The 26994-nt window shown below is 45.5% G+C and overlaps 1 protein-coding gene across 2 annotated transcripts in view; it reads right to left on the bottom strand.

Moving 5' to 3' along the window:
• The window catches only part of RIC8B (RIC8 guanine nucleotide exchange factor B), an 867363-nt gene that overhangs the window by 171203 nt on the left and 669166 nt on the right, over positions 1–26994 (bottom strand). For both annotated transcript variants that reach the window (XM_069628263.1, XM_069628262.1), the window contains one exon: positions 16535–16679. In XM_069628263.1, the coding sequence (XP_069484364.1) occupies positions 16535–16679 (145 nt within the window). The remainder of the gene's footprint in view (positions 1–16534; positions 16680–26994) is intronic.

Raw genomic sequence — 26994 nt, 5'->3', positions numbered from 1 at the left:
ATCATCTGAGACTTCTTTAAATTGAGGGAGAAGCCCAGCTTGTGAAGGATGTGGCAAACATAATCTAGATGGATCTGAGCTTGCTCCAGGGATACTGCACTGATCAACCAGTCGTGCAGGTAGGGGTAGACATGAATCCCCTCCCTCCTTAGACTTGCTGCCACAACCACCACTAGCTTGGTGAAGATCCTCGGGGCAGAGGTCAGCCCAAATGGCAGAACTCGAAATTGATCATGAGAGTTGCCAATTGGGAACCTCAGGTATTTCCTGTGTTTGAGATGGATTGGCACATGGAAATAAGCATCCTGAAGGTCTAGAGATACCAACCAGTCCTGAAGCTGGAGGGACTGAAGGATCTGAGAAAGGGTTACCATCTTGAACTTGTCTTTCGATAGGAATTTGTTGAATTCTCACAAGTCCAAGATGGGTCTCAATCCTCTGTCCTTCTTTGGTACTAGAAAGTAGGGGGAATACCAACCCTTGTTCCTCTCTGCTACAGGTACCGGTTCTATAGCACATTCTCTAGCAGGTCTGAAATTTCCTGCATAAGGAGCGGGTCTGGAAACTTCAAAGAGTTTTTCCCTGGTAGATGACTCGGAGGAGTTTGTAGGAAAGGCAGGCAGTATCCTTGGGCAACTGTCTCCAATGCCCAAGCATCTGACGTAATAGCTTGCCATTCTGCCAGATGTTGAGTTAACCTGCCCCCTACTGGTGTCTTGTGAGGGGAGACCTCAGAGGGGTTTAGAAGTGGCTGATGCAGATGCTGAGGGTAAAGTAGCACCTGCTGGTGCAGATTTTGTACCTTTGACCCATCCATCACGGGTGAATCATCTCTGGTCCCTTTGAGCTGGCTGTCCTCTGCCTTTTCCGAATGCGGAGTAAAAGCAAAAGGACTTACCCCTCCAGGATGTACCTGTGGGGCGATTTGGAGTTTATTGGATTGCAGCCCCAAGGGATTTCGCTGCTGCTTTGGATGTTTGCAATTTCTCCAGGCTGTCATTAGCTTTCTTTCCAAATAGAGAAATGCAGTCAAAGGGCATATTCAGAAGTCTGGCTTGCACATCTGGAGCAAACCCAGACTTCCGCAACAACGCAAATCTGCGGATTGTGGTACTCGCCGCCATGGCTCTGCTGATGCTGTCAGCAGTGTCAATGCCTGTTTGAAGGGACTCACAAATTGCATCCTTTCCATCCCTGATGATGTTTAAGAATGCTTCTCATTCTTCCCCTTCTGGGAGACAGTCAGCCGCAGATGACGCACACTCCCAAAGTGTGTGGCTGAATCTTGCTAGCGTGCAAGTGGCGTTGATAGATTTAAGGGCCATACTACATGCCGAAAAGACTTTTTTGACATGGCGTCAAATCTTTTATCATCTGTCTTGTGGAATGGTGGGGTATGCCGACTTACTATTTGATGAAGCCGCTGCCTGTACAACTAAACTCTCTGGAGTTGGATGTTTGCTCAGATATTCGGAATCTGAAGCTGATACTCTGTATTTAGCAGAGAGTTTTTTTTATTTACTGAAGGGATAACTTTCCTTTGCAGAGCAGCATGAAAAGGGACAACGGGATCCTCGTGGGGTCCTTTAGCTAATATATCAGTGAGGTCATCTTGCTGAAAAGAAGGTGTAGTCCACCCCATAAATTCAATTATTCTAACCATTAGAGCCCTATAAGGTATCTCAGCATGTTCTGCAGGTTCTGGTTTAGCAAACTCTACTTTTACCACTTGCCGCATGTAGAGACTCCTGTAGGTCTTTTAACCTATTTTCTTCAGAGATCAATTCTTCTGGAATGGGTACTGTAGTCCTTTGTAGACCAAAAGGTCTCTCATTGTCAGAGTCCTCCCCTTCTTCATATATGGAGGACAAGGCTCTAAAGTAATCAGACCTAGGATATGGAGTATAACCCATTTCTAGAGAAGAAGGAGCCATATTTGTTGTTACTGCCTGAGAAAACGTTGTGGTTGTCGACACGGACGTTGTAGGCTTCAACAATCCTGTAAAAGGCGTTGGAAAAGGCCTTGAACTCGAGAGGATTGGAATCCTACTCGGCGTCGTCTAAATTGGTCGGGGCTTTCGACACTTCTGGTGCCTGTGACATAGAGGCAGTTCTAGACTTATCCTTCATCAGAGTCGACGACTGCGTCGAGGAGGCGGATTTATGCGTCAACGGTCCCTTCGACAATGGCGCTGATGATGCAGATTTGTGTGTCGAGGGAATCTTCGACGACGGCGTTGATGATGCAGTCTTATTGCCTTTACTCGAGGGTTCATGATGCTCTCGAGTATTTTTATTTGCCGGGTTCAACGACTCGCAGCGTTTTGATTTTTCGGGTCTTTCACCCAGGGGTATCACCTTTAGACGTCTCCGAGGGAGTCGAGGTCGCTTTCTCGAAAACGCTAAGCATTTTTTTACAGAATTCCTCCTACTTAGCCAGAGAGCTGTGTTTCGTGGGGCAGGTGACCCTTTCCGGGGAACTAGATGAAGAAGAAGAGGGAGATCGATGGCGCCTCTTCTTAGAATGTCTCGATCTCGAAGAATGATGGGAACCGCTTCGAGATCTCGATCTGGAAGGTTTCTTTTGACAACGAGGAGACTAATAACTCGACTCAGCCGAAGAAACTTTTGAAGGGGTAGAACTTTTAAAAGGCTTACCTCTTTCCAATTTCCCCTTACGCTCCTTCAAAGCTTTCGCCGTCATGGACATACAGTCCTCACACTCCGAACAGTGATGCTCCGATCCCAGGCACCACAAACAGATCCTGTGAGGGTCCGTTAAACAAATTTTCGCAACATTTTGTTTAAACCGGACTGTGGAGTCGATGGTTCGGATGAAGATGCCATCTTTATAAATTTAGATTTTCAAAGAATAAGAAGATTTTTATGAAGAATGGAACTGAGTGTTACGTTTCCGAGGCTCACGTAGTGCGGAAAAACGGAACTGAGCAACGGATGCTGCGCGAGACTATTTGTACTCATGATGACATTGGCGCCGATAAGGAGGCTGTCGAGGGACACCCGACTCGAGAGACGTCGACGCGCAGCGCCCTCTACTGGGAAAAAAATTCTGAGGCCAGCAAGCTGGAATGGATTATATCAAAAGGTAAGGAATACGTCGGAGGACACAATCCCTTCGAAACATGGTTTAATAAAATCCCTGGAAGATCGCCAATCGAGGGGAATGCGACTAGACCTCATAGCCACCGACAGACATGTTTCAATAGCCAAGGGCATGCAAGAGCAGTTTCCAAACTTTCACCATCAATTTGATGTATGGCACGTTGCCAAATCAATAAAAGAATCACAGCTGCTGGTAAAAAAAAAAAAAAAAAAGGGGTTCTGAAAATATTTTACAGTGGTCCCAGTCTTTGAGCAACCATCTTTGGTGGAGCTCCAAAACTTCGGGTGGGTCTGTGGAAATTCTACTTGAAAAATGGTGCTCATTGATGCACCACTGTTCCAACGTTCACTCTTGGACAGAAAACCTACATTTTCACCAATGTGCACATGAACCTTTATCAGAGGAGCAGGAACGCAAGAAAAAGTGGTTGGTTCCATCTTCACCTCCACACAAAGCTCTTGAGAAGATTGTGTTTGATAAAACTCTATCAAGAGATCTGAAGGGACTCACAGAATTTGGTCACACAGGAGATTTTGTAGGTGTTCCACAATATGTGCATGAAGTACAGGCCCAAGAGATTGCATTTCGGCATAGACGGGATGCAATATAGAACATTACTAGCGGTGTTAGCGCATAATGAGAACTTAGGGAGAGAACAATCGAGGACTGCAGGAAACTTTGGGATGCTTCGTTACACAATGGCCTTTATGAAAGGCAGCAAAGAAATGGGTGGTCAAGCCAATATACCAGGAAATGGAATTCGATTTTGTGAAAGATCTCACTTTGACGGTGTTGGACAAACATACTCATGAAATCGCTCATGATTTTGTTCCTAGGACACATACATTGCCACAAAACATTGAAAATGTACCCTGTCCACCGAAAGCAGACCTTGTGGAACAGTTCACTTCCCGGTTCAAATGATTAGCAGTTTTTATTTGTTCAACAATGTTTATATGATTTGTCCAAATAAAGCGTCCAAATAGTCTTTTAAAATGTATCCACTTTGTCAATTTGTTTTGCAAGAAGTGCCTTTTGGAGGATTCCATACAGTGGAACGCTGTGTTTTCACACTTACCGCTTTTGTCGAGCTCTTGTGGGTCCTTCAATGATCGAGGGAGGGTCAGATGGACATAGGCATGAAAGCAACTTTGGGGTTATGCAGTTGCCTTAACAAGCACGTATCCAAATAGCTGAATAAATACGCATCCTACAAAGGAATGAGACCTAGGCTAGATAAGAAACTTGGCACGCAAGAACTACTGACTGTAAGCAAAACAACGCATGAAAGGGGGTTGTTGGTGAGAAATAGGTGCATTCTGACCTATATCTTTCTGGGGGCAAGTGTTAGGGGTCGTAGCTATCGAATGCTTTATCAGAGGGGCTGATCTTCGATTTGCAGCCTTTGGATTCTTCCGATTTCAAACGCAGTGGGGATAGGTGTCAGTGTTACCAAAATATATGACCCCCTCCTGATTAAGTATGTGGGAGGTGAATTTGAGGTGGTGCAGGGGTAGGGTCTGGGGACCAGATGCGTTCAACTGAAACAGGAGTCCTGGGTTCAAGGTACCGCGGCCTGGCAGGAAGGGGTTAGAGATGGCATGAGTCAGTGAGCAGAGACGGATTGTGCACTAAGGTTGGAGCAAGGCTTGCTCTGACATTCTCGTACAAGCACATTTTGTCAGGGCTCGAGACTTGCTACTTGCAAAAATGATTAACTGCATTGCCGTGAGAACAGGAGACGGCTGAGCTGACAGGTGGTGGGGGCTGGCTGTGTGCGAGGCGCTCGGAGAGACTGAGCAGTTCACTAGAGGGACAGAGGGACTCCAAAAATAAGGCATTTGGAAGTAAATTGTTTTCATTAAAAAAATTAAATCACTAGAAAATGTGCGAGGCATTGGTGGATGCCAGCAAACAATTTGTTTGTTTTTCAAAAATATTTCAAATGCCACGTTGGTCTGCAGGGCTATTTGCTCCCATGGGAGTGAAGGTCACTGCGTTTGAAGTTTGCTTGTGAGCAGTGCATACCCACGCATCCTACATAGTATAAGGTTCGATTGTTTTTTGTCCTTGGAAGAAAGGGAGAATTTGGAATGGAATGAATGAAGGGAGGTGTCAAGACTTGATCGTCGTGAAGATTAGAGAAACCTCTGTCCACAAGTACCACACAGAGAAAATGTAACACCACTCTCTGTGCGATCTTTGAGGCCACAGGTGGGAGATTCTTGAAGACCGGAACCGCGGAACACTGGAACCCCAAGGCAGCTGTAAAGCAAAATGCCAATTAGCATTTAACGATCACAGTCAGAAATACAGTGTACGTGAAGGACTATGAGCAGCTTACCTAGGAATGGCAGTGATGTTGTTGCTAACCAGACAGGGCTTAGGGATGGTTCCGTGGAGAGGGCACATGAGCAGCACCCCAGATGGAAGTAGGGTGAGTTGAAATGACTCAAGGCGGTTTGTTGTGCACACTGACTGGCCCACCTGTAGCTGAGATTGGAGAACACAAAGGAAGTCTGTGATACAATCCTGAAGTTTGCCAAAGGAAAACCAAGAGTGGGTGCAGAATGCCAAGACAAAAAGGGAAATCCAAAAAGGAGTCAGAGTTGCATTTCCATGGTCCAATAGTCCGTGAAATCAGAGTACAAAGTCATAACAGAAGGGTATATCCAAACGAAGTCTGTGTTAGAGTTCCGAGGTAGTAAGGTCCGTGAAGCAAGAACAAACAGTGGTCGCCGTACAGAGTTCCAAGGAAACAGCTGTGAAGCAAAGAGTAACGGGCGATTCACTGCTTAAATACTGATCGCTTCTGCTTCTCGTGTCACACAGCTATATCACGTGACCGGGAACCAACTGTCACGTGACACGGACGCGATCATCCACGGATGCCTTCCACAAGGTGCCATGGCAACCGCCAGTGAAAGAAGGGGTACCGCAATCGGGGCTGAACACGGTGCCTGCCGCGGCCCGAATAAGGAATTTGCTGCTCACGTGACCCCCGCCCTATGTGAGTAGCAGAGGAGGAAGGTGCAGGATCCGGGTGCGGTATGGGGCACCTAGATGTTGTAGGGACATGTGTGGGAGTGTGGTGTGTGACAGACGGGAGCGTGACAGGAGGTGTGCAATACAGTTGAATATGAAAAAGCTCACTGTTGTGTCTGCAGGAGCCTTGCTGTAAATAATGTTTACATGGAATGTTTGCTTGTGAGATGGATGATATGTTCCAACATTGTCAGTTGGGACCTGAATAGCTGCAGATGATACAAGGGCCAGAATAATACAGACACAACATTCACCATTCCAAAACTGGACAAAGGAACATGTAATTTCATTTTATGAAAATGTGTTGATCTGAACGGACACTCTGCGTTACGCTGAGAGAATGGAAATGCTGAATATTATGTAAGTTTTACTGTAGACGAATTTATAGACGAACGATGCAAGGTTTCATTTTCTGACCGGTATTGCTGGTTTACATTTTAATGGGTTGTTTGTGGCATATTGCAACGACACGCAATAACAACCTGTGGTGACTTGTCTTTGTCCCGGGCACATGGGCAGTCCAGCACCAAAATGCCTGTAGTCCACATCTGGGATCCCCCATATTCAACCAACGCCAAATTCTACGCTAATATTCCATTAAAATGCCGTCTATGTGTTCTTCGAATTCTTCCGTCAGCTTCCACATCCCATTGCGAGCTAAAGATACTCCATAGCACTAACCTCTCAAGCACATTGTAGACTGCAACTTTCCACAATGTTTTCTCTGTGTTTCCATTGTTTCACGTTTGTGTTCATCATTAGTTTTCACACGGCGTAGAAGAACAAGTTACTTACCAACTGTAACGTTCTTTCGACTGGATGTTCCTCCCACGTATTCCTTATCTTTGATAAATGAACTTACAGCTTGCTGGCCTCGGAAATGTCTTTCCAGTAGAGGGCGCTGCAAGTCGACGTCCCTCGAGTCAGTGTCCCTCGAAGGTCTCTGTATCGGCGCTGACGTCACCATAGGCATAAATAGACTTGCAGTTTCCGTTGCTCAGTTCCGTTTTGAGGTGCTGTATTTGTCCAGTATGAGATGGATAGTACCCTTGAAGGATCATAGGCTGCAACTACAAGGGACGTTTTACTGCGGGGAAGGATGGAAGGGCGATAAGGAATACGTGGGAGGATCATCCAGTCGAAAGAACGTTACAGTTGGTAAGTAACTTGTTCTTCGAATGGATTGTGTCCTCCCACGTATTCCTTATCTTTGATATACTCCCAAAGCAGTAATGTGTACAGGAGGCGGGAGTAAAATTTAGAAAGGTTTTAAGAGAACACAGAGTGCAATACAGCTTTCCCAAATCTAGTCTCCTGGTTAGTGGAGGAATCTAGACTGTAGAATTTGGTGAAAGTATGAAAGTATGTGCAACGACCATGTGGCAGCCGCGCAGATGTCTTTTATTGCAACTCCTCTTTGGAGAGAGGATGAGGCTGCGATACCCCTGGTCTAATGAGCCCTGAAGTGTTGAGGAGGGTCCTTTCGTGCCAATGTATAGCACTCTATGATAGTTGGAATTATCCATCTTGAAATGGTCTGTTTCGTGATGGGTAAACCTAGTTTATGTCCTGCATACCCCACAAACAGCGGGTCTGCTTGCCTAATCCTTGCAAGTCTGTTGATGTAAAAACTCAAGGCATGCTTTGGATCCAGCCTGTGCAATCTCTCTTCCTGTTTCCCTGGGTGAGGAGGAGGGTAAAATGAAGGCAAGGTTATTTTTTGTGTGATATGGAATTCTGAAACAACCTTTGGGAGGAAATTCGGCTTCACTTCAAGAACTACTTTATCTTTGTGAAAAATAGTATGTGGAGGTGTGCAAGGTAAAGCTTGTAGTTCGCTCACTCTTCTGGCAGAAGTTAAAGCCACTAGGAAAACTGTTTTTAGAGTGAGAAATCTTAATGGGCAGGAATTAAGAGGTTCAAAAGTAGTGCCCATTAGAAATTTTAAGACGAGATTTAAATCCCACAGGGGAACCTGAAAAGGAGTTGGGGCGGCGGTGTGGGGGGTGGGAGGCGAGATATTAGTCAACCTTTTCAGAAGCTGAATAACTAGAGGCAATTTGAAATATGAAGGTTCCTCAGCCGTGCGTTTAAAGATTGATAGCGAGGCGAGGTAACCCTTCCTTGTGTCAGCATGAAGTCCTGAATTTGCTAAGTATAGCAGGAAAGATAACACCATCGGTGTACTGCATGTGAAAGGGTCAATATCATTATCTCTACACCAGCTGCAGAATTTGTTCCGACTGCAGCGGTATAAAGATTTAGTTGCTGGCCTTCTGGCCCAAAGCAACACCTCCATTACGTCATCCAGAAGGTCCAAATATTTGTATCTCAAACTTTCAGAAATCAAGCGTGAAGGTTGAGAGTCCTGATATCCGGATGGAGAACCTGACCTTCCTCTTGCAAGAGAAGATCCTCTCTTTGTGGAAGACGAATCGGAGGACAGGTGGATATGTATAAAAGATCCGGGTACCACATTCTCCTGGCCCAATCCGGGGCAATTAGAATCATGGATTTCCGGAATTTTCTGAGCCTCCTTATTACGTGAGGAATGACAGGGACTGGAGGAAACACATATAGAAGTGGAAACTCCCAGTCCACTACAAACGCATCTCCTAGAGCTCCTCTCGGGGGAAATTCCCTTGAGCAATGTCGTTCGCATTTTTGGTTGACACTCGTTGCAAACAGATCTACCTGAGGGGTTCACCAAAGGGTGAAGATCTCTTGAAGGACTTCCTGAGCTACTTCCCATTCGTGGGAGACTGGTCTGCCTGCTCAAAGCGTCTGCAGCCGTGTTCTTCTCTCCGGCTAGGTGAACTGCGATAGAGAGATTCCTTCTTGAATTGTCCAGAACCAAAGCTGCATTGCCTCTCTGCACAGTGGCAGTGACCCTACGCCTCCTCTTTCTTTTGAAGTAGTGCATGGCCACTGTGTTGTCCATCATTATCAGAACATGTTTTCCCTGTACTGATGGCAGAAAAGCTTTCAGTGCTAGCCTGATTGCTTTCAGCTGTAATAGGTTGATGTGTAGTCTGGACTCCAATGGAGACCAACGACCGCTGATGGTTAAGTCGCTGGTATGGGCTCCCCACCCCATGAGTGAGGCGACCGTGACTACGGTTATCTCCGGCCATGGTTGCCAAAATGGTTCTCCTTTCAAGATGTTCTTCCGACAGGCCCACCACTGAAGGTCTCGTGCTACTCTGTTTGGATTTGTAGGAGATCTGACATCCTTCCTGAGAATTGCGACCACTGGGTCCTTAGCGCCCACTGGAGAGATTTCATTCTCAGACCAGCCTGTGGCACTAGAAAAATGCACGATGCCATGAGGCAGAGCAACCTAAAATAAATAAATAAATAAATAAATAAAAATCGAATGCTGGTAGATGCTGGGCGTTTTGAAATCTGGTCACCATCTGTAGAATATCTTGAGCCCTCACCTCTGGTGGCGAGGCTTTTCCCAGGACTTCTTGTGTCCAGGACTGCTCCAATGAACTGGAGTCTCTGTGATGGTATCATCTGTGACCTCTTTAAGTTGAGGGAGAAGCCCAGCTTGTGGAGGAAGTGGCGAACATAATCTAGATGGATCCAAGCTTGTTCCGGGGACACTGCTCTGATCAACCAGTCGTCCAGGTAGTGTTAGGGAGAATTCTCTGTTAAGGCTAATTTCCCAAACCTAGTGAGTCCCCCAGCAGCTTTGCTGGATTTTTGGTGTTTATTTTTTTCTCCTGCTAAGAGTGAGACTCTTTTTCTCCCACTCTTAGACATGATTTCAGATATCCTTTGACTTTGTAATGTGTTTTATGGGGTATGGGATCTTTTACTCCATAGGGTTTCATGTTGTTTTTGGTAAGTGTGTTACACAGCACCCTCAGTGCAGTAACACCGGGGTGTCATAGTGACCCCCAAACATAGACTCCATAACCTGGGACTGACTACTGTCTCCCAGGGCATGTAAAGCCACCATGGACTTTACTAGTCTTAAATTGGGAACAGAACCAGTACAAACCATCATATTGTGGAAGTACTGGTAAGGGTAATTAGATTGCCCCTGGGTCTGTTTTTTGAGGGGGCACTGTGCAGTCCCCCCTCGTCGACTTTCTGGCTGGTGGCAGTGGTTACCACGCAAAATATTCCTTAAGAATATTTACTATAGGATTTTCCCATTCATTTTAAACGCACCACTCTTTGGTGCAATGTTAAAGATACCGCCGGGTTATTTAATATTTATTCCCCGGTTGGGTCTTTTCGCCAGGACTCGGTTTTAAAATGGCGTTTGTGTTCGCCTCTGTAACTCCAACCCAGGTCGAGCCCTTTGTTCCATTTTTGGTGGGCTTCTACACAGAAGCCTCCAAAAGTGGTGCCACTCTGTCTGGGTCTACAGAATGTGTGGGAGGGGGGTTTAGGCACCCTGGACTGAGTTGCCTCGGCAACTCGAGTCGCACTCTTGTGTGATTGGCCCAGTGGTGAGTCGCCCGGCTCACCACTTAGCATGTTTGAGTGACAGCTAGGACTGATGAATGGGGGTTTTCTGCATAAAAGCAGGGCTTTGGGGACTGGGACTTCAGACGTCACCACAAGACCAAAGAATCCGAAAAGGGAGAAGCTGAGCCGACCTGTAACGACGACACCACCGGTGGAGCCCTGCTGAACCGACTCACCACTTCTTCCAAGGACAGAGGAGATCTTCATCCAGAAGAGTCTTCTTCCTTTGACTGGTGGGGATAACCAGTTTGCCCGCCTTTTCACCTTCCCGGATCATCTCGTGGCCGCCTTACCTGTGCCAAGCACCCCGGCAACCGGGATACCACATTTTACCACTACCACGAATAAAAGGGTAGTACCTTTTACCCGGAGAACTCCGCGGCTGGTTTCTTCCCTGGCAGTGCAACGACCTTCAGCTTTCCTCCACGTCGAGATCTTCTCTTCCTTTGGACAACGCCGCGACTTGCACCCACTGCCCGGAACAACTGCCCCCGCTGGAGGATTCTCTCCATTTTCAAGGTACTGTGTCCGCCTGGCCTCCCTCGCAACGGTCTGTGTGGGGTGTCTCGTAAATCCTCATCTTACCACTTGGGTTGGCCCTAGGCTGGCTAACTGAACTTTTCTGATCTGAACTGATTCCTTTTTAAACTCTCTGCAAGACTTTTCAAGCCTTTTAAACTGTGTGATCTTGGGCGCATTGGTGTTCTACTCTCTCTAAGAGGGGGCCGAGCCTCTGAAATTTTTGCTCACAAGTAGACTTTGACTTTCCTGCCTTGCTGAGTGCTTCTAAAGTATTGTGTTGTGTGCTTTTCCTAATTTCTGCCTTTTCCCTCCCTTTTTCTTAACTTATTGGAGTGCCATCTTTAGTTAAGCGCTCACCTCTGTCTGGAAATAAATGGTGTTAACTAAGACTTGTCTAATAAGGAATAAGGGATGTATTTATATTAATAGTGACTGTGTTTTTGAACTTGCTTACAATAATAGTGCTGGAGTGTTTCTAAGTGTGTCTTTTTAATAAATAATTATATACTTTGATACCAAAGCTCTGGTCAGTGTTTGCTGTGCTACTGTATTTTGGTACCTATCTTGTATACTCTATATACTGTCTAACTCTTCTTGAGAGAAGTCTGGCTGCTCAGCCACAGCTACCAGGTAAATCTGGGTGGTGCAGACTGCTACCAATTGGGTTTACTGCCAACACCTGTAGTCTTGAGCCTTTTGCAGTGGTCCCTAAGGGAACTGCACAGGTTTCTGCCTAACAGGTAGGGGTAGACATGAATCCCTCCCCTCATGAGACTTGCTGCCACGACCACCATTAACTTGGTGAAGACCCTCGGGTGGAGGTCAGCCCAAATGGCAAAACCCGAAATTGATAGTGAGAGCTGCCAATGGCGAACCTCAGGTACTTTCTGTACTTGAGATGGATAGGCACATGAAAGTAAGCATCCTGAAGGTCCAAAGATACCAACCAATTCTGAAACTGGAGTGCCTGAAGAATCTGAGAAAGGGTTACAATCTTGAACTTGTCCTTCCTGAGGAATTTGTTCAATTCGTAAGTCCAAGATGGGTCTCAATCCTCCGTCCTTTTTAGGTATTAGAATGTAAGGGGAGTACCAACCCTTGTTTCTCTCCGCTACAGGTACCGGTTCTATGGCACCTTTCTCTAGCAGGTCTAAAATCTCCTGCATAAGGAGCGGATCTGGAAACTTCAAAGAGTTGCTCCCTGGTGGATGACTGAGGAGTGTGTAGGAAAGGCAGGCAGTAACCATGGGCAATTGTTTCCAATGCCCAAGCATCTGACGTAATAGCCTGCCATTCTGTCAGATGTTGAGTTAACCTGCCTCTTACTGGTGTTTTGTGTGGAGAGACCTCAGAGGGTTTTTGGAGCGGCTGACGCAGATGCTGAGGGTAAGGCAGCACCTGCTGATGCAGACTTGGTACCTTTGACCCGTCCACCACGGGTAAATCGTCTCTGGCCATGTTGAGCTGGCTGCCCTCTGCCTTTTCCGAAAGCGCAGTAAAAATGAAAGGGCTTTCCACTCCAGGACGTACCTGTCGTGCGGTTTGGAGTTTGACAAATTGCAGCCCCAAGGGATTTGGCTGCCGCTTTGGAGGTTTGCAATTTCTCCAAACTCATCAGCTTTCTTGCCAAATAGAGAAGTGCAGTCAAAGGGCATATTTAGAAGTCTGGCTTGTATATCAGGAGCAAAACCAGATTTCCGCAGCCACGCAAATCTGCGGATTGTGGTACTGGCCGCCATGGCTCTGCTGAGGCTGTCAGCAGAGTCAAGACCTGTTTGGAGGGACTCACAGATCACATCCTTCTCCGTCCTTTACGATATTCAAGACTGCGTCTCGTTCCTCCCATTCTGGGAGACGGTCAGCCGCCTATGAAGCACACTCCCAAAGGATATGGCTGAATCTCGCTAGCGTGCAAGTGGCGTTAACTGACTTAAGTGCCATGCTGCATACCATAAACTTCTTTTTGGACATGGCATCAAATTTGTGGTCGTCCCTATCTTGTGGTATTGTGGGGTATGCCGATTGCCTGCCTGACGAAGTCGCAGCCTGTACTACCAAACTCTCTGGGTCGGATGCTTAGTTAAGTACAGAGGATCTAAGGCTGACGTTCTGTACTTCGCAGAGAGCTTTTTGTTTTCTGCAGGGGGAACCTCCGGTGTTTCCCAATTTGCAGTTATCTTTCTCTGTAATGCTGCATGAAAATAAACTATAAGGTCTTCTTGAGGTCCCTTATGTAAGATGTCTGTTAAGTCATCTTGGTGAAAGATGGTGAAGGTGTTGACCACCCCATCAACTCCATGATTCTAGCCATGAGAGATCTTTAAGACATCTCTGCATGCTCCCCAGGTTCTGGTCTGCTGAAGTCAGCCTCTGGGGAGGTATCTATGCCACTAGCATCCTGTAAAGACTCCTGAAGATCTTTCAATCTGACCTTCTCTGATATTAGCACCTCTGGAATAGGAATTCTTGTAGATTGTAAGCCAAAAGGCCTTTCATTAGCAGAGTCTTCCCCTTCCTCATAAATGGAGGACAAAGCTCTGAAGCAGTCAGAGCGTGGGTAAGGAGTAAAACCCATTTCAAGCGATGAGGGAGCCAAATCGGTCGACACTGCTTGAGATAGGGTTGTAGTCGTCGATGTAGATGTCATAGGTCTCGACAAACTCACAAACGGCATCGACATACTCTAGTATGGCCTCGATGTCGTCGAGAGAATCAGAATTCTGCTTGATGTCGACGATGAAGTCAAAGTCGTTTTGGACGCCTTCGAAGGACCCGTGTTCTCGAAGACCCTTAGCATTTCTTTTGCGAAATTCTTCCCACTTAGCTGGAGAGCTGTGTTTCATGGGGCAGGGGACCCTTTCTGGTGAATTTGAAGACGAAGAGGAAAGTGATCTATAGCGCCTGTTCTTGGTATGTCTTGATCTGGATGAGTGGTGAGAACCACTTCGAGATCTCGAGCTTGAATGTTTACTCCGATGATGAGGGGACGAATGTCTCGACCGAGGACAATTTGGAAGGGGTAGAAGGTTTAACAGTCTTACCTTTTTACAGCTTCCCCCTACGCTCCCTCAAGGCTTTCTCCGTCATGGACATACATTCATCAGACTCTGAGCACGGGTGCTCTAGGCCCAGGCACCACAGGCAGACTTTGTGCGGATCGGTCAACATCTTTTTTCCACAATCCCGGCATTTTTTTTAAAACTGGTTTGTGGCGTCTAAGCAAATGAAGATGCCATAGCAGATTTGAAGTTTTCTTCAAGAAAATTGAAGTTTTGAAAAGGTTCACTGAGGAACTGAGCGTTGCGTCTCCGAGGCTTATGAAGCGCAGAAAAACATAACTGAGCAACGGACGCTGCACGAGACTATTTATACCTATGGTGACATCAGCGCCGATACGGAGGCCTTCGAGGGACACGGACGCGCTGCGCCCTCTACTGGAAAAAAAAAATCTGAGGCCAGCAAGCTGGACGTGGATTTATCAAAGATAAGGAATACGTGGCAGGACACAATCCATTCGAATTAATGGTAAATTCATAAATTAGAATAAAGAACGGCTACTGGGATACATTTCTGTTATGTTTTCTACACAGCTACATCCTGCCACTCTGCAAATGTCATCGTCTCCAGATACCAATTAATGGCTTCTTCAGCGGGCAGCTGCAGATACACTTAAATGGCTGGATTACAATCACGCTCTTTTGGGACGATCGTCCCGGGCCGATATGCCCTTTCGCGGTACCAGCAACAACATTGTTTATGGTGGTCTAGCGCCAAGCTGATTGCGAAGCCTTGCGATTCACAGTGCGTCCAATGCGCTTCTTGTACCCAAAGGAACACTGTGACTCACGATAAACATTTGTGGATCGAGAACAAAGAAAGAAATGACCAATGTGGTTGAATATGGAAATCGGCGGATGTTCTCGGAGCGTTTCTTGTGAAATAAAAGCTCATTATAAATTGCAGAGTATTGTGGTTTCCTTTAAAAATAATGTTTTGTATTCAGAATTGGGATGCGCAGTTACGCTGCACAGTAACGTCATGGAGATAGGCGGAGAATATCGATAGAAATGGTGATGTCAGCTTCAGGGGCGGAGGATATTATTTAGTGCCGCCAGGGCAGTTCACCTTAGGGCGATGCGGCAACAGATAAGATTAGCACAATATGGCCACGCCCTGCTGCCTGATTTCGCATTTGTAAAAGTGAGGAAAACTACGGTAAGGTGCATAGGAAATGTTTGTACGATCGATCTACGTATGCTTAAAACAAATGCCCGAACGCTCGGGACAATATTTTTGAGCACACTATTCCTTTAAGATAAACCATTCTGACTTGTACAATTCAAATATGTCTACACATTCTGCTACTTATTCATGGAGCTCAAAAATTGGGTATTTTGAGTAGGCTGTTTTAAGAAGGACCTATGAAAGCAGGCAGGTTCTTTCAATAAGGATTCCCCGCAACAGGGCTGCATGCCGGATAGCAGTTCATGCAGTGCTTGACAAAGCTTGGCTCAGAAGGCCATTATAGTATATAGCAGTTCTAGGAAGTTTCAATTCCTGAACACAGCCTACACTTTCATGGGTCATTTTTAATGGGGAGAGCACATCAACAAGACGCTGCCGAGAAAAGGTTCAAGAAACCTGGAAATAAGCTTTCAAAGGGAATCGTCAAAAACAACCTGTACATATTTTAAAATAAAACCTTAATCCTTTGGGCAAAGCCACACGTCTTCCTCACATCAGTATCTAAAACCTTCCATTGGTCTGTAGAATCAGGAAAGGTAGGTAGTGAGGTTAACTCATTAATCACCTTTACACTAGATCTTGCCATAGAAGCAGGTGCCCTGAAATGTACGATATTTGAATCACTTATCAAAGATATGACACTCAACACTGCAAGAACTCTCCACCCATCACATTCCCTTCTTATTCCATTCCATTACAGCAGTCCACAATCTTTCTACGGGTTACTTTCTACATTGGTCGGTGAATGGCCAGCTGTCTGGTGCATTCATCTTTGAATGGAAGCAGTGCACTTGGTCTGCACCTGCCAATGTGAAGCACAGAGACATTAATAAATCAGCAAACATTAAATAGAAGAACCTAAGACTGTATCGTCATAGGAGAGATGTAAAAAGTATTAAGACAATGATGGGAGAGCTATTGATTTTGTGTGATCAACCTATTTGGGTATAAAAAGCTGAGCTGATGCAAGTAAGTTGACAACTATCCTAACAATTCTCAAACATATCTTTAGAGGAATCCATCAAGTTTGCAACAAATTGACACTTTTTTCAATTAAATCACACTTGAAAAGCTTTTAACAGCATATTACCAATACACAAGCAAGAAACTTACCTCGTTCCTTACAAAGAACAAACAAAAATTCTGCAGCAAACTGCTTCACACCAAGATCAACATGTGTCATAAGTCGCACAAGCTTGTTCCGGACAGTTGTTCCAATTTCAGGACGATTTGAGACATCTGTCAATGGAGGCAAGACCTGTAAAAAAAATTAAGAGAAAATAGAAATTCCATACTTCCTCAAAAACAATTTGATTTCTTTTCCAGAAAAAGAGCACTGCAAAGTCACATTTATTTGCCTGCAAAAATAATTAATTCCTTAAGTGCCCCATCACTAAATGGCTTTGCTGTACAAAGTCATCTGTTGCACGGGATAACCCGCGTTTTCATAGATCTAGGGAAATAAGGTGTGAACAGGTAGAAATTAACAGTAAAAAAATATTGATTATGCCACAACAACGATTAAATAGATTTGCTATCTTGAAGCTATTTAATGCAATTGTACCCCTAAGAGGAATAACCACAAATGACATTCGCTTAGTCGATCAAATTGAGCTCAGTAACCATTATTCCTCTAATATCTGTTTTTATAATGAGACTCAACTATATAATGGGGTATGAAGAAAATCGCCTCCATCTTGGTTACATTACAAAGAGTTCATATTCCGACTAATGAACAACTCACTGCTATCTCATCTATCAATTTGATAGATTCGGCCACTAATTCTAACGAGGTGCCGAAATCGAAGCACAAACCCAAAACTTTGTTCTCCCTTGAAGTTATCTTGCCCTGCACCAGTCACATCGAACTCTGATTGCAAATGCACACAGAAAGATGTTCCTGATGGGTATTGGCAATGGTTGCCTCTAACATTTAAAGAACATTTTTCAGGTTCCCATAAGTGACCAGGTCATCTCAGATTTCTCTATTCTTGGAATACTCAAGGTCATTCCCATATTTTTGACACAGACGGACTTTTAAGCAATATAGATATGTTCTCTATTGTGGCCCTCCAAGAAACCTGGATTACTGCCGAGCTCCAAATTGATGACCGTTGCACGGTCCATGAAGTTGCAATTAAAGGCCATTTAGGCCGTCCTAAGGGGGGTCTCCTAACATTAGTTCAGGCCCCTTGGTCTATTATTAAATTATCTCAATCTACGCCCAATGTTTTAATTGCTCTGCTATCCTACATGGGGGTGTCTATTCTAATAATAAATATCTATGATCCACCTAAAATGGCGTTAATATTAGATAACATGAAAATAGTTGAACAGATATTCTGATCATTATCCAATATGGCTGCTTGGCGACTTTAATGCTAGGATTGGCGAATTGAATTTAAGCAAGTATCTATCCTTTAATTTGCATAAATCCGACGCCACTAAGTCAGCCTTTAATACCCAAGGGATTAAATGACGTAAGTCACTTCAGCCATATAATATAGTACGCCTTAATGGTCTGACTCCAAGTGATCCACATCTCGATCCCACAAGAATCGAGGGTCAGTCTGCAGTCACTATTGACTATATCTTTTCCAACAAGCTTGGTATGCAATATATAGTTGATATGGGAATAGTCAGTCGTGACGAGAGCGACCATCTACCCTTATGTCTCCTTGTTGATACTAAGTGCACCGACATTCTCTCCTCTACGGTAGACTTGAATGGTCAGATCTACCTCAATCAGAGTCAGAATCGAATTTTGAGGAAAAAGAATAATATTTTGGAAGCTAATATAAATGCTCAATTACTTTTACCAGAATGTATCCATTCTTGTTCATCGGACCATAATTACAATGATGAAATGATTCATAATTTCATGACAATGATGACAGAAATACAAAGTAAGACTCTTGTACAACGTTCTTATAAAACTGTCTATGAGAGAGCTAACTTGCCCTTGCCTTTAAGAACCGGCAATGACAAAGTGATTCAAATAGTTAAAAAAGAGTTGCGACAAGCAATCAAACATACCATTGATCATCAGTATGAAATGCCTTCCGGGTCTACGATTATAGCCCAAATTAGGACTCTTAAATGTGCTTATAAATCGTGGTTAAAATCTAACAAAAAGAAACTTGAGTTGTAATTTTGGCAGAAACGTGCCATGTCTGCCCTATCTGGTGATGGAAATGGCATATGGCAACTGCTCTCTGAACAAAAAAGGCGATCTAACTGTAAACTGTACCAACAAAGACACATGGGTGACTCATGTGAAATCCACCCTTGGACGGGTGGAACTCACACCTATTGCTCTTCTGATTTCTGATGCCCCATGGGTTTGCAAAGCATCTGTTCTTGATATTACCATTATTGAAAATCTGAAATCTTCGCGCGCTGCTAGCCCTGATGGCATTTGTAATCTTGTGATCAAGAGTGATCCTCCATTTTGGGGTGCAGCTCTGCATATCCTTTTCACGTATATTGGGAATCATGGATCTCTCCCGCCGTCATGGCGACTTAGTAATGTATTGACTGTCCATAAGAAAGGTGCTTGGGATGTGCCATCCAACTACCGTATGCTAGCCATGTTGGATTCCACCTCGAAAATCTTCACCAAAGTCCTTCTTTATGAATTGAAATTCTGGATATCCAAAAACAAGATCTTGCCTCAGAACCAAATCGGTTTTAGGGACAAATCAAGCACATCTCACAATTTGCTCATATTGAGTTCTGCTATTGAACATTCTTGGCAGCGTCGTAAACTTGATGTACACTGTGCATTTATTGACTTTTCCTCCGCATTCGATACTGTGTGTAGGAATCGGCTGTGGCGGAAACTTGTGGCCTGGGGGATTCCTCCTGGCTTGCTCCATATGTTGATGTTGCACCATGAAGTCACATCTGTCCGTGTGCGCCTAAATGCACTAGGAAGACTCTCGAAACCGATAACAACACTCTGTGGTGTTAAACAGGGGTGCATGATTTTTGCCATACTTTTTAATTTGTATTTAGCTGATATGTGTGATACTTTTTCAATCCATGCTTCTAACCCTATTAAGATCAAGAACATTACTATTGGTTGGATTGCCTACGCTGACAACCTTGTTCTATTCGACTACACGCCTGCTGGATTGCAATTGATGCTTGATGCCCTAGCCATATATTCTGCAGCTAATGGCCTCAAAATTAATATTGCCAAAAGTAAGATCATGGTCTTTACTCAAAAACACAGAACAAAAAAATCAGTATGGACCTTATCGCAACCAATCGAACAAGTAACTTCCTACAAATATTTGGGTCTCATATTTGATGAAAAAATAAATGAAATGGGATCAACACTGGGTTGACCTAAAAAGGAAATGTAATACGTCGGTTAGCGTACTCAGCACATTCATCGCTAGTAATAATGGTTATTGTACAACAGCCATATTGACTATCTATAATGCGAAGATTGTGGTTATGCTATCCTATGCAATCGCTATTTGGGGTCAAATTTAATAAACACATTATTGACTTTGAAACAAAATTATTAAGGAAACTCTTTCGCCTCCCTCAATGTGTTAGCGTTCAGTATTTTTATCTTGAATTTAATATTAGGGGTATCTGGATTGTTTTTATTGCCCAATGTGCCTTATTGTTTGAACGTTTGTTAACAGTGTCAACGGAAACTATCATTGTCCCTTATATGAAGGCCTTTTTAGGTCTTGAGGATAAGGTTCCCTTGGGTACTATCGGTACACTAAAGCGGACACATATGAAATGGTTATATGAAAGTAGCCCCATCTATATATCTGGAGACATTAAGCAATGGTTGAAGATTAAGCCATTTATGGAAAATATGCTTCATATTGGGAATAGGCTCTCAACCCGTGACTATTGCTCTGAGAGAATATCTAGAATCTCTCCTCCTCGTTATATTACTGCAAATCCAAGCCCACATATTTTTCGCTGCTATTTATTAATTAAATTCAATGCTACAATGGGTTTATTATCCAGGAACCGGACTAATCAATCGGTTGATCGCCATACATCATGTCATCTATGTGGTAATTTGGTGAATGAGTCCGCTTTTCACTTGTTAATTGAATGTGAATCTCTGGTTTTATTACGCATGACGTTTTTTAAAGCTTCTAATAATTTAATAATGAATGAAATTCCCTCCTTATGGTCTGTTTTTATGCAAGGAAATTATATTAATCTCATTTATCACACTGTACGATTTTATATATATGTAGTTGGTATTTTTAAAGGTCTTCAATGTTATATGAATATGATGTTAGATGTTTATGTAGATTGTGTATTGTCTTTTGCATATGTATTGTATGTCTTGTATTATACAAAGCCTTGTGGCTATAAGTAAATCTAATAAACAAATCAATTATGAAATTTAAGGCACAAGACTGCTATGCTCTCGGTGTTTGGTTTACCCTCGCTGGAATGAAGAGTTCACACATGACCCAGGCTGGATTATAGAGACATGCATAAATAATGGTGTATTTACTCTGCTTTCTACATTGCACAATGTTTCAAAAGGGGGATCTACAGAAATTGTAATAAACAATTTGTGTATTCTCAACACAGTGAAAAGGTTAGCTCAAAGTGAAACGTTTCCATCCTGAACACATCTGTTTGAACAAAAAGGCTCCTCTTCAAAAGATCATAAGGATTTGAGGGTAACTCCTCTGCGCTAACAGTCTCTTATTAGCTTGCTTCCCATTAAGGTTCCCCAACTAATTCTTCCAGATGTAGTGGAAAGGTGATCACTTCCAGTCTGTCTCGGTTACTGCATCTCTGCCACAAGATGAAACATTAGCTGTAGACTGATGTTTACAGTCAGGGACTCTGGCCCCAGTTTCCACATAGGGTCCCTTCCTACATGCCAAGGGATTCTGGCTTCTACTCTGGACCCTGCTCCACTGAGCCTGCACTCGTTCCACAAGTCCGACACCCACCACATGCTTGTTCCTCATCCTATTGTAGGCCTCATACCTTCAGATCTGGCTCCATCCCTACTCACTATCTTGAGTAATGCACGCCCTCTTGTACCTGCTTCCTCCAACTGCTGACCACACTAGTCTTCTCCTGCATTGCATCGCTGGACTGTCTTGAACCTCCTCTAGACTATTGTCTCAATGCACGAAATCCATTGGGAAATACCGACTCGAAATGTCTCGACACAGAATCAACCAATTTTAGTGCCTAGACACCTTTCTCAGCACTGACGAGCCCCAAGAAAAAAGAAAAAGCCTACAATGTATTTTAAGTGGTTCTGCCTCTCTGGCTTGCCTTAAAGTGCCATGATGCCATATTAAGACCCCACCTCTTACTTTTTTGAAGATCTTTATTAAGCTTGACTTGGCTGCTGGAACTATTGGTTGTGCACTCAAAGTGCTCTATTTTCTTACATTGTTTGCACATTCGGTGGCATCTCTCATAGGGGTGGATTGTAGAGTTTTTGATTAGTGGGTTTGCATTTTTTGTTTATAGTCTCCTACTTCTATAGAAACTTGGATTGACATTCTTTTATTTTGGTACCCCAGTATTACTGATGTTTGGTTGCTTCTGCGTTAGCTCACATCTCTCCTAAAAAGCATTGCCTGCCCTTGTCCCAAGTTACCACAAAAGGTGAAGGTGGTATAATTTTCAGACTGTGCCGGTTTGCGCATCAGGATTCAAATCACTGCTTGTGCTGAGTAGGAGTTGTATCCACTAGTTAGCCGGGAGGATCACGTGGGATGAGAAGGGCCTCAGGTTGACAGGAGGACTTTGTGGGATGAGATGCAGTATCTGTCTGTCAAGGAAGGGACTATCATTTATACCGACGCATGTAAAAATAACTTTTATTCCCTAAATTAAATATGTGTGAGGACAATCCTAACCGGTCATGTATTAAGAGTGACAACTGTTGTAAAACTTCTAACACTCTTAAAATTAGGAAACCCTATGAGTCCCTGGAAACTCATGCAGATAAATCTTTAAAGGCTACCAATTTAAATCCTGACAAACCTCATTACTCTGTAAAGCCAAATATATATATTTGAATCCTTTCGATACTCCTTTAAGGAATATGGATAGGGAGGGAAAAAACTTGATAAAAATGACATTGATAAAACTGATTTTGATGATAGGGGCTTTGAATCCCAGAATTACCAGAGTGCTGGGACGAAGAGGGTTGCAGAAGCACAAGGTTGCAAAATGCAGTCCATTAAGGTTAAGGATCCACACCCGAAGGTGGCTTAGAGGCCTACAAGGCCCCCTCAGGTGCAGACCAAGGTGGAGGAAGGAGAAGCAGCCGCAGCCACAGCAGGAGGGTGGTAGTAGTAGTAGTAGTAGTAGTAGTAGTAGTGGGTGGAGTAGTTTACGACTCTCCACAAAGCAGCAGAGGAAGAAATCGCAGAAGAGCCAGGACGATGTGACCATTGTGGCGAGCAAAGTTGATAGCGGTCCTGAGAGGCTCATGTGTGCACGAGATTATCTGCAGAGATCGCACAGCGGAAAACGCACCTTTTTGCAACTTTCCCCATTGTCGAGCGTTCACCTGTGGCAGGCGACTACCGGGTCGCTGGGAGAGTCTTGAGGGCTCTGTCGGTGAAGGATGCAAACCACGGGAAGCCGCACAGAAGAGACTGCTAGGCCGTGTAAGAAATCAGAAGCAGAAGAGCTGGAGGCAACAGGGCAAACAGAGGCGTATACCAGACCCAGCAAGTTCACTGTGGCATTGTGACCCAGCGACGCCGTGTGACAGGCAGCTGGTCGAGTCCAGATCTAATTCTGAATACTTAAGTAACATAAAACCTATTAATGATTGCGATGCTTACCAAGCTGATCAAAACCTAGGCAGTTGGCCTGATAACTTAAACAACCTATCTGAAGGCTGTGACTGTTATATATAGGGTCACAGTAGAACCCAAACACTTAAAGGGGCAATACCCCTAAAACAGAGTGCAAACCACTATTGCCAAAGCCAACAAAGATTCATACTAAGACAAATGATAAACAACCAGTGTTACCCAAGCCAAAAGAAGATCGTCAAGTGTTTGTGAAGAATATTGCCCATGTGTAGAGCATGTTATATTAAGAGATGGCTTAAACCTACATTGCCAAAGGCTAATAAGTGCGAAGTTGGAAAAGAGTCATCAGAACTTGGTTAATAATACACAGGTGGAACAAGATTGTCAGGAGGTCTGCCCTTCTGACAAAAGAGGTTCAAGGAGGAGGAAAGCATTGCCTGTCTTGCGTGTGGCAAACACATAGGTGTAGTGAAGAGCACCAGTGCGTTTCTCGTTACTCTTGAAGAAATTCTAAAACCTAAATTGTGTAAAATAGAAGACAGTGTTGAAACTATTTTATATGAAGTTGACACTTACCACAGTGTAGTTAGTAGTTTGGTCTGGCAAGAGAGTATACCAGGTCAGAAGACGTTGTACCAATTGGTTCTGTTCCGGCAGGAGAGTAGAACGGAACAGACAAGGAACAAGTTACTTACCTGTAACTGTTCTCGAGCATGGGTCTGGCATGGATTCACATGCTCATGAATATTCCCCGTCGTCAGGCTGGGAATCCTGGGTAAAGAAAAAAATTAGTATCAGTTTCGTTTCTGATCTGTCTTTATTAGTAGTAACCAATCACTGGTCTCTGGGTCATACTGCCCCCAGCCAATGACTGTCCTCTCCCTAAGCCCGGCCCCTGGCAGCCATCCTCAGATTTGGTAGCACGTAAAGTGGCAGTATGACCAAGTGAAGAGCCACAGAGGGGTAGGAGGGAGGGTTCGCATGTGAATCCATGCCAGACCCATGCTGGAGAACAACAGTTACAGGTAAGTAACTTGTTCCTTCTCCAGCATGGGGTCTGGCATGGATTCACATGCTCATGAATATAAGAATACATAGCAGTACACACATGCACAACCACGGGAGGTGGCAAAGGCTCAATATTAAGCATCACATAAACTCAACATTAAGCAAATCTTACCTCCTCACCAGGCCCACCTTCAGGCAAACAGGTTGCGCAGCACTGCTTGGCCGACTCTGGACTCCTCCCTGGAATCCCTGTCGACAATGTAGAATATCGTGAAGGTGTGTGTCGACCTCCACGTAGCAGCCATGCAGATGTCCAGCAGGGGCACACCAGACAAGAACGCAGTGGTAGCAGCGATCGCTCTGGTCGAATGGGCTCTTGGACGGCCGGGCAACGGTCGGTTTGCCAACCGGTGACAGTGCATGATGCAGCCGGAGAGCCATCTGGAAATGGAAGCCTTCGAGAGAGCCTTCCCTTGGTTCACAGGTCCAAAGTTCACAAACAGCTGTGACGTCTTCCGAAAATTCTTTGTGCGGTCCACGTAGAACTTCAGCGCTCTAGCCACATCCAGCGAGTGCAATGTCCTCTCGGCCGGCGAAAAAGGCGCCCGGAAGAAAACTGGGAACACCAAGGGCTCGTTGAGATGGAAGTCCGACGGCACCTTGGGCATGTAGGAGGGGTGCGTCCTCAGCACTACCCTCGTATCGTGAAAAGTCAAGTATGTAGGCTTGCAGGATAGGGCCTGAATCTCTCCCACGCGTCGTGCGCAGGTGATGGCCACAAGGAATGCTGTCTTCCACGACAGGAACTTCAATGGAGCCGAATGCAAAGGCTCGAATGGCGGCCCCATGAACCTGGTCAGCACCACGTTGAGCTCCCATGCCGGGGCTGGAGCCTTCAACGGCGGGAACAATCGGAACAGTCCTTTCATAAACTCCTCCACCAGGCGATGAGACCACAGGGATGACCGTCCTGTAGTTCTGGTGTATCGGGAAATTGCTGCCAGATGTATCTTGATGGAGGCATGAGCTAGTCCAGCTTTGGCCAGCGACAGTAAGTACGGTAACACTTGAGGGGCAGTAAGCAGTAGAGGGTTAATCTTCTGTGCACGGCACCAGACAGAGAACCTCTTCCACTTGTGTCCGTATCACTTGAGAGTTGAGGACGCCCTGGCCTTTACAAGGACCTCCTTGCAGTCTGCCGGGATATCGTATCCTCCAAACTCTAGTGCTGCAGGAGCCAGGCCTGCAAGTTCAGCGACTCCGGGTCGTGATGCAGGATGGCGCCTCCTTCTCTGGAGAGAAGATCTGCGTCTGTTGACAGTTTGACTGGTGGGGACGCTGACAAGTACAGAAGGTCCGGGAACCAGATCTGCCTTGAGCTGGTTGACGAGTCGCAGTACCAACGGCAACGGAGGGAACACATACAGGAACAGGCCGTCCCAGGGGAACGAGAAAGCATCGCCCATGCTCCTCGGCTGAGGAAACCTGCTGGCGAACCTCTGCCACTTGGAGTTTGTCGCTGTCGCGAACAGGTTGATCTGGGGTTTGAAAGAGTTGATCCACTTGATCCGGATGCAGTTCCCACTCTTGGCACGAGTGCAGCTCCCTGCTGAGCGAGTCGGCTATGGTGTTTATTCCCACCAGATGAAAGGGTACCAGAAACATCCCCTGGGCAATGGCCCAGTGCCACAGATCCTGGTCTTCCTTGGACAGGGCTGGGGATCTTGTTCCTCCCTGCTTCTGGATGTAGAGCATTGTGGTGGTGTTGTCGGTGAAGATCCTCACCACCTTGCCCTTGAGGGACGGAAGAAACGACCTGAGGGCCCAGAACACTGCTCGGAGCTCCAGTATGTTGATGTGGAGAGTCTCCTCCTCTGGGAGCCAGGGGCCTCTCGCGTGAAGATCTCTGGTGTGCGCTCCCCACCCTTCCAGGGAGGCATCCGTCGTCACCGTCACCTGGTGTGCTGGGGTCTGAAAGTCTGTGCCCGCCGCGAGATGCGCATGGGTGCCCCACCACAAAATTGATTGGCGGAATACCTCGTTGAGTGAGATCTTGTCCTTGAAGCTGCCCGTCGCCTGCATCAAACGGGCGTCGAGGAACTCCTGTAGAGGGTGCATCCGAAGCCTGCATAGGCGCACCAGGTAGATGCATGAAGACATCATCCCGAGGAGGGACTTGATGGACCTCACCCTGGCCACCTCTGGCCAGCAGACGCTGCACCTTGCCCAGGATGGCCTTCGTCCTTTCCTCCGACGGTGAGGCCAATCGCACCACTGTATCGAGCCTGGCTCCCAGAAATAGTGCGACCTGCAACGGAACCAGGTGGGATTTTAGGAAGTTGATGGAGAAACCCAGGTCCGTGAGCAGCCGGACGGTCTTCGCTGTGTGTACGACGGCGAGTTCCCTTGTTCTTGCTCGGATGAGCCAATCGTCCAGGTAGGGGTAGACGTGGATCCCCTGCAGGCGCAGCCGCGCCGCCACTGGTGCTAAGCACTTGGTGAATACCCTGGGTGCCGACTTCAATCCGAATGGGAGGGCCATGAACCGGTATTGCCGTCCTTGAACCACAAACCTGAGAAACTTTCGTTGTCCTTTGAGGATGGGGATGTGAAAGTACGCATCCTCCAAATCCAATGACGATAGGAAGTCGCCTTCCTCCAGCTGGCCCAGCACGTGCTGGAGGGTGACCATCCGGAACTTCTGAGCCTTGATGTATCTGTTTAGTCAACGCAGGTCCAGGATGGCACGCCATCCTCTGGTCTTCTTTC

The sequence above is a fragment of the Ambystoma mexicanum genome, chromosome 12 (assembly GCF_040938575.1).
Source record: "Ambystoma mexicanum isolate Mex_15411 chromosome 12, UKY_AmexF1_1, whole genome shotgun sequence".
NCBI lineage: Eukaryota > Metazoa > Chordata > Amphibia > Caudata > Ambystomatidae > Ambystoma > Ambystoma mexicanum.
This window is presented reverse-complemented; position numbering and strand designations above follow the sequence as displayed.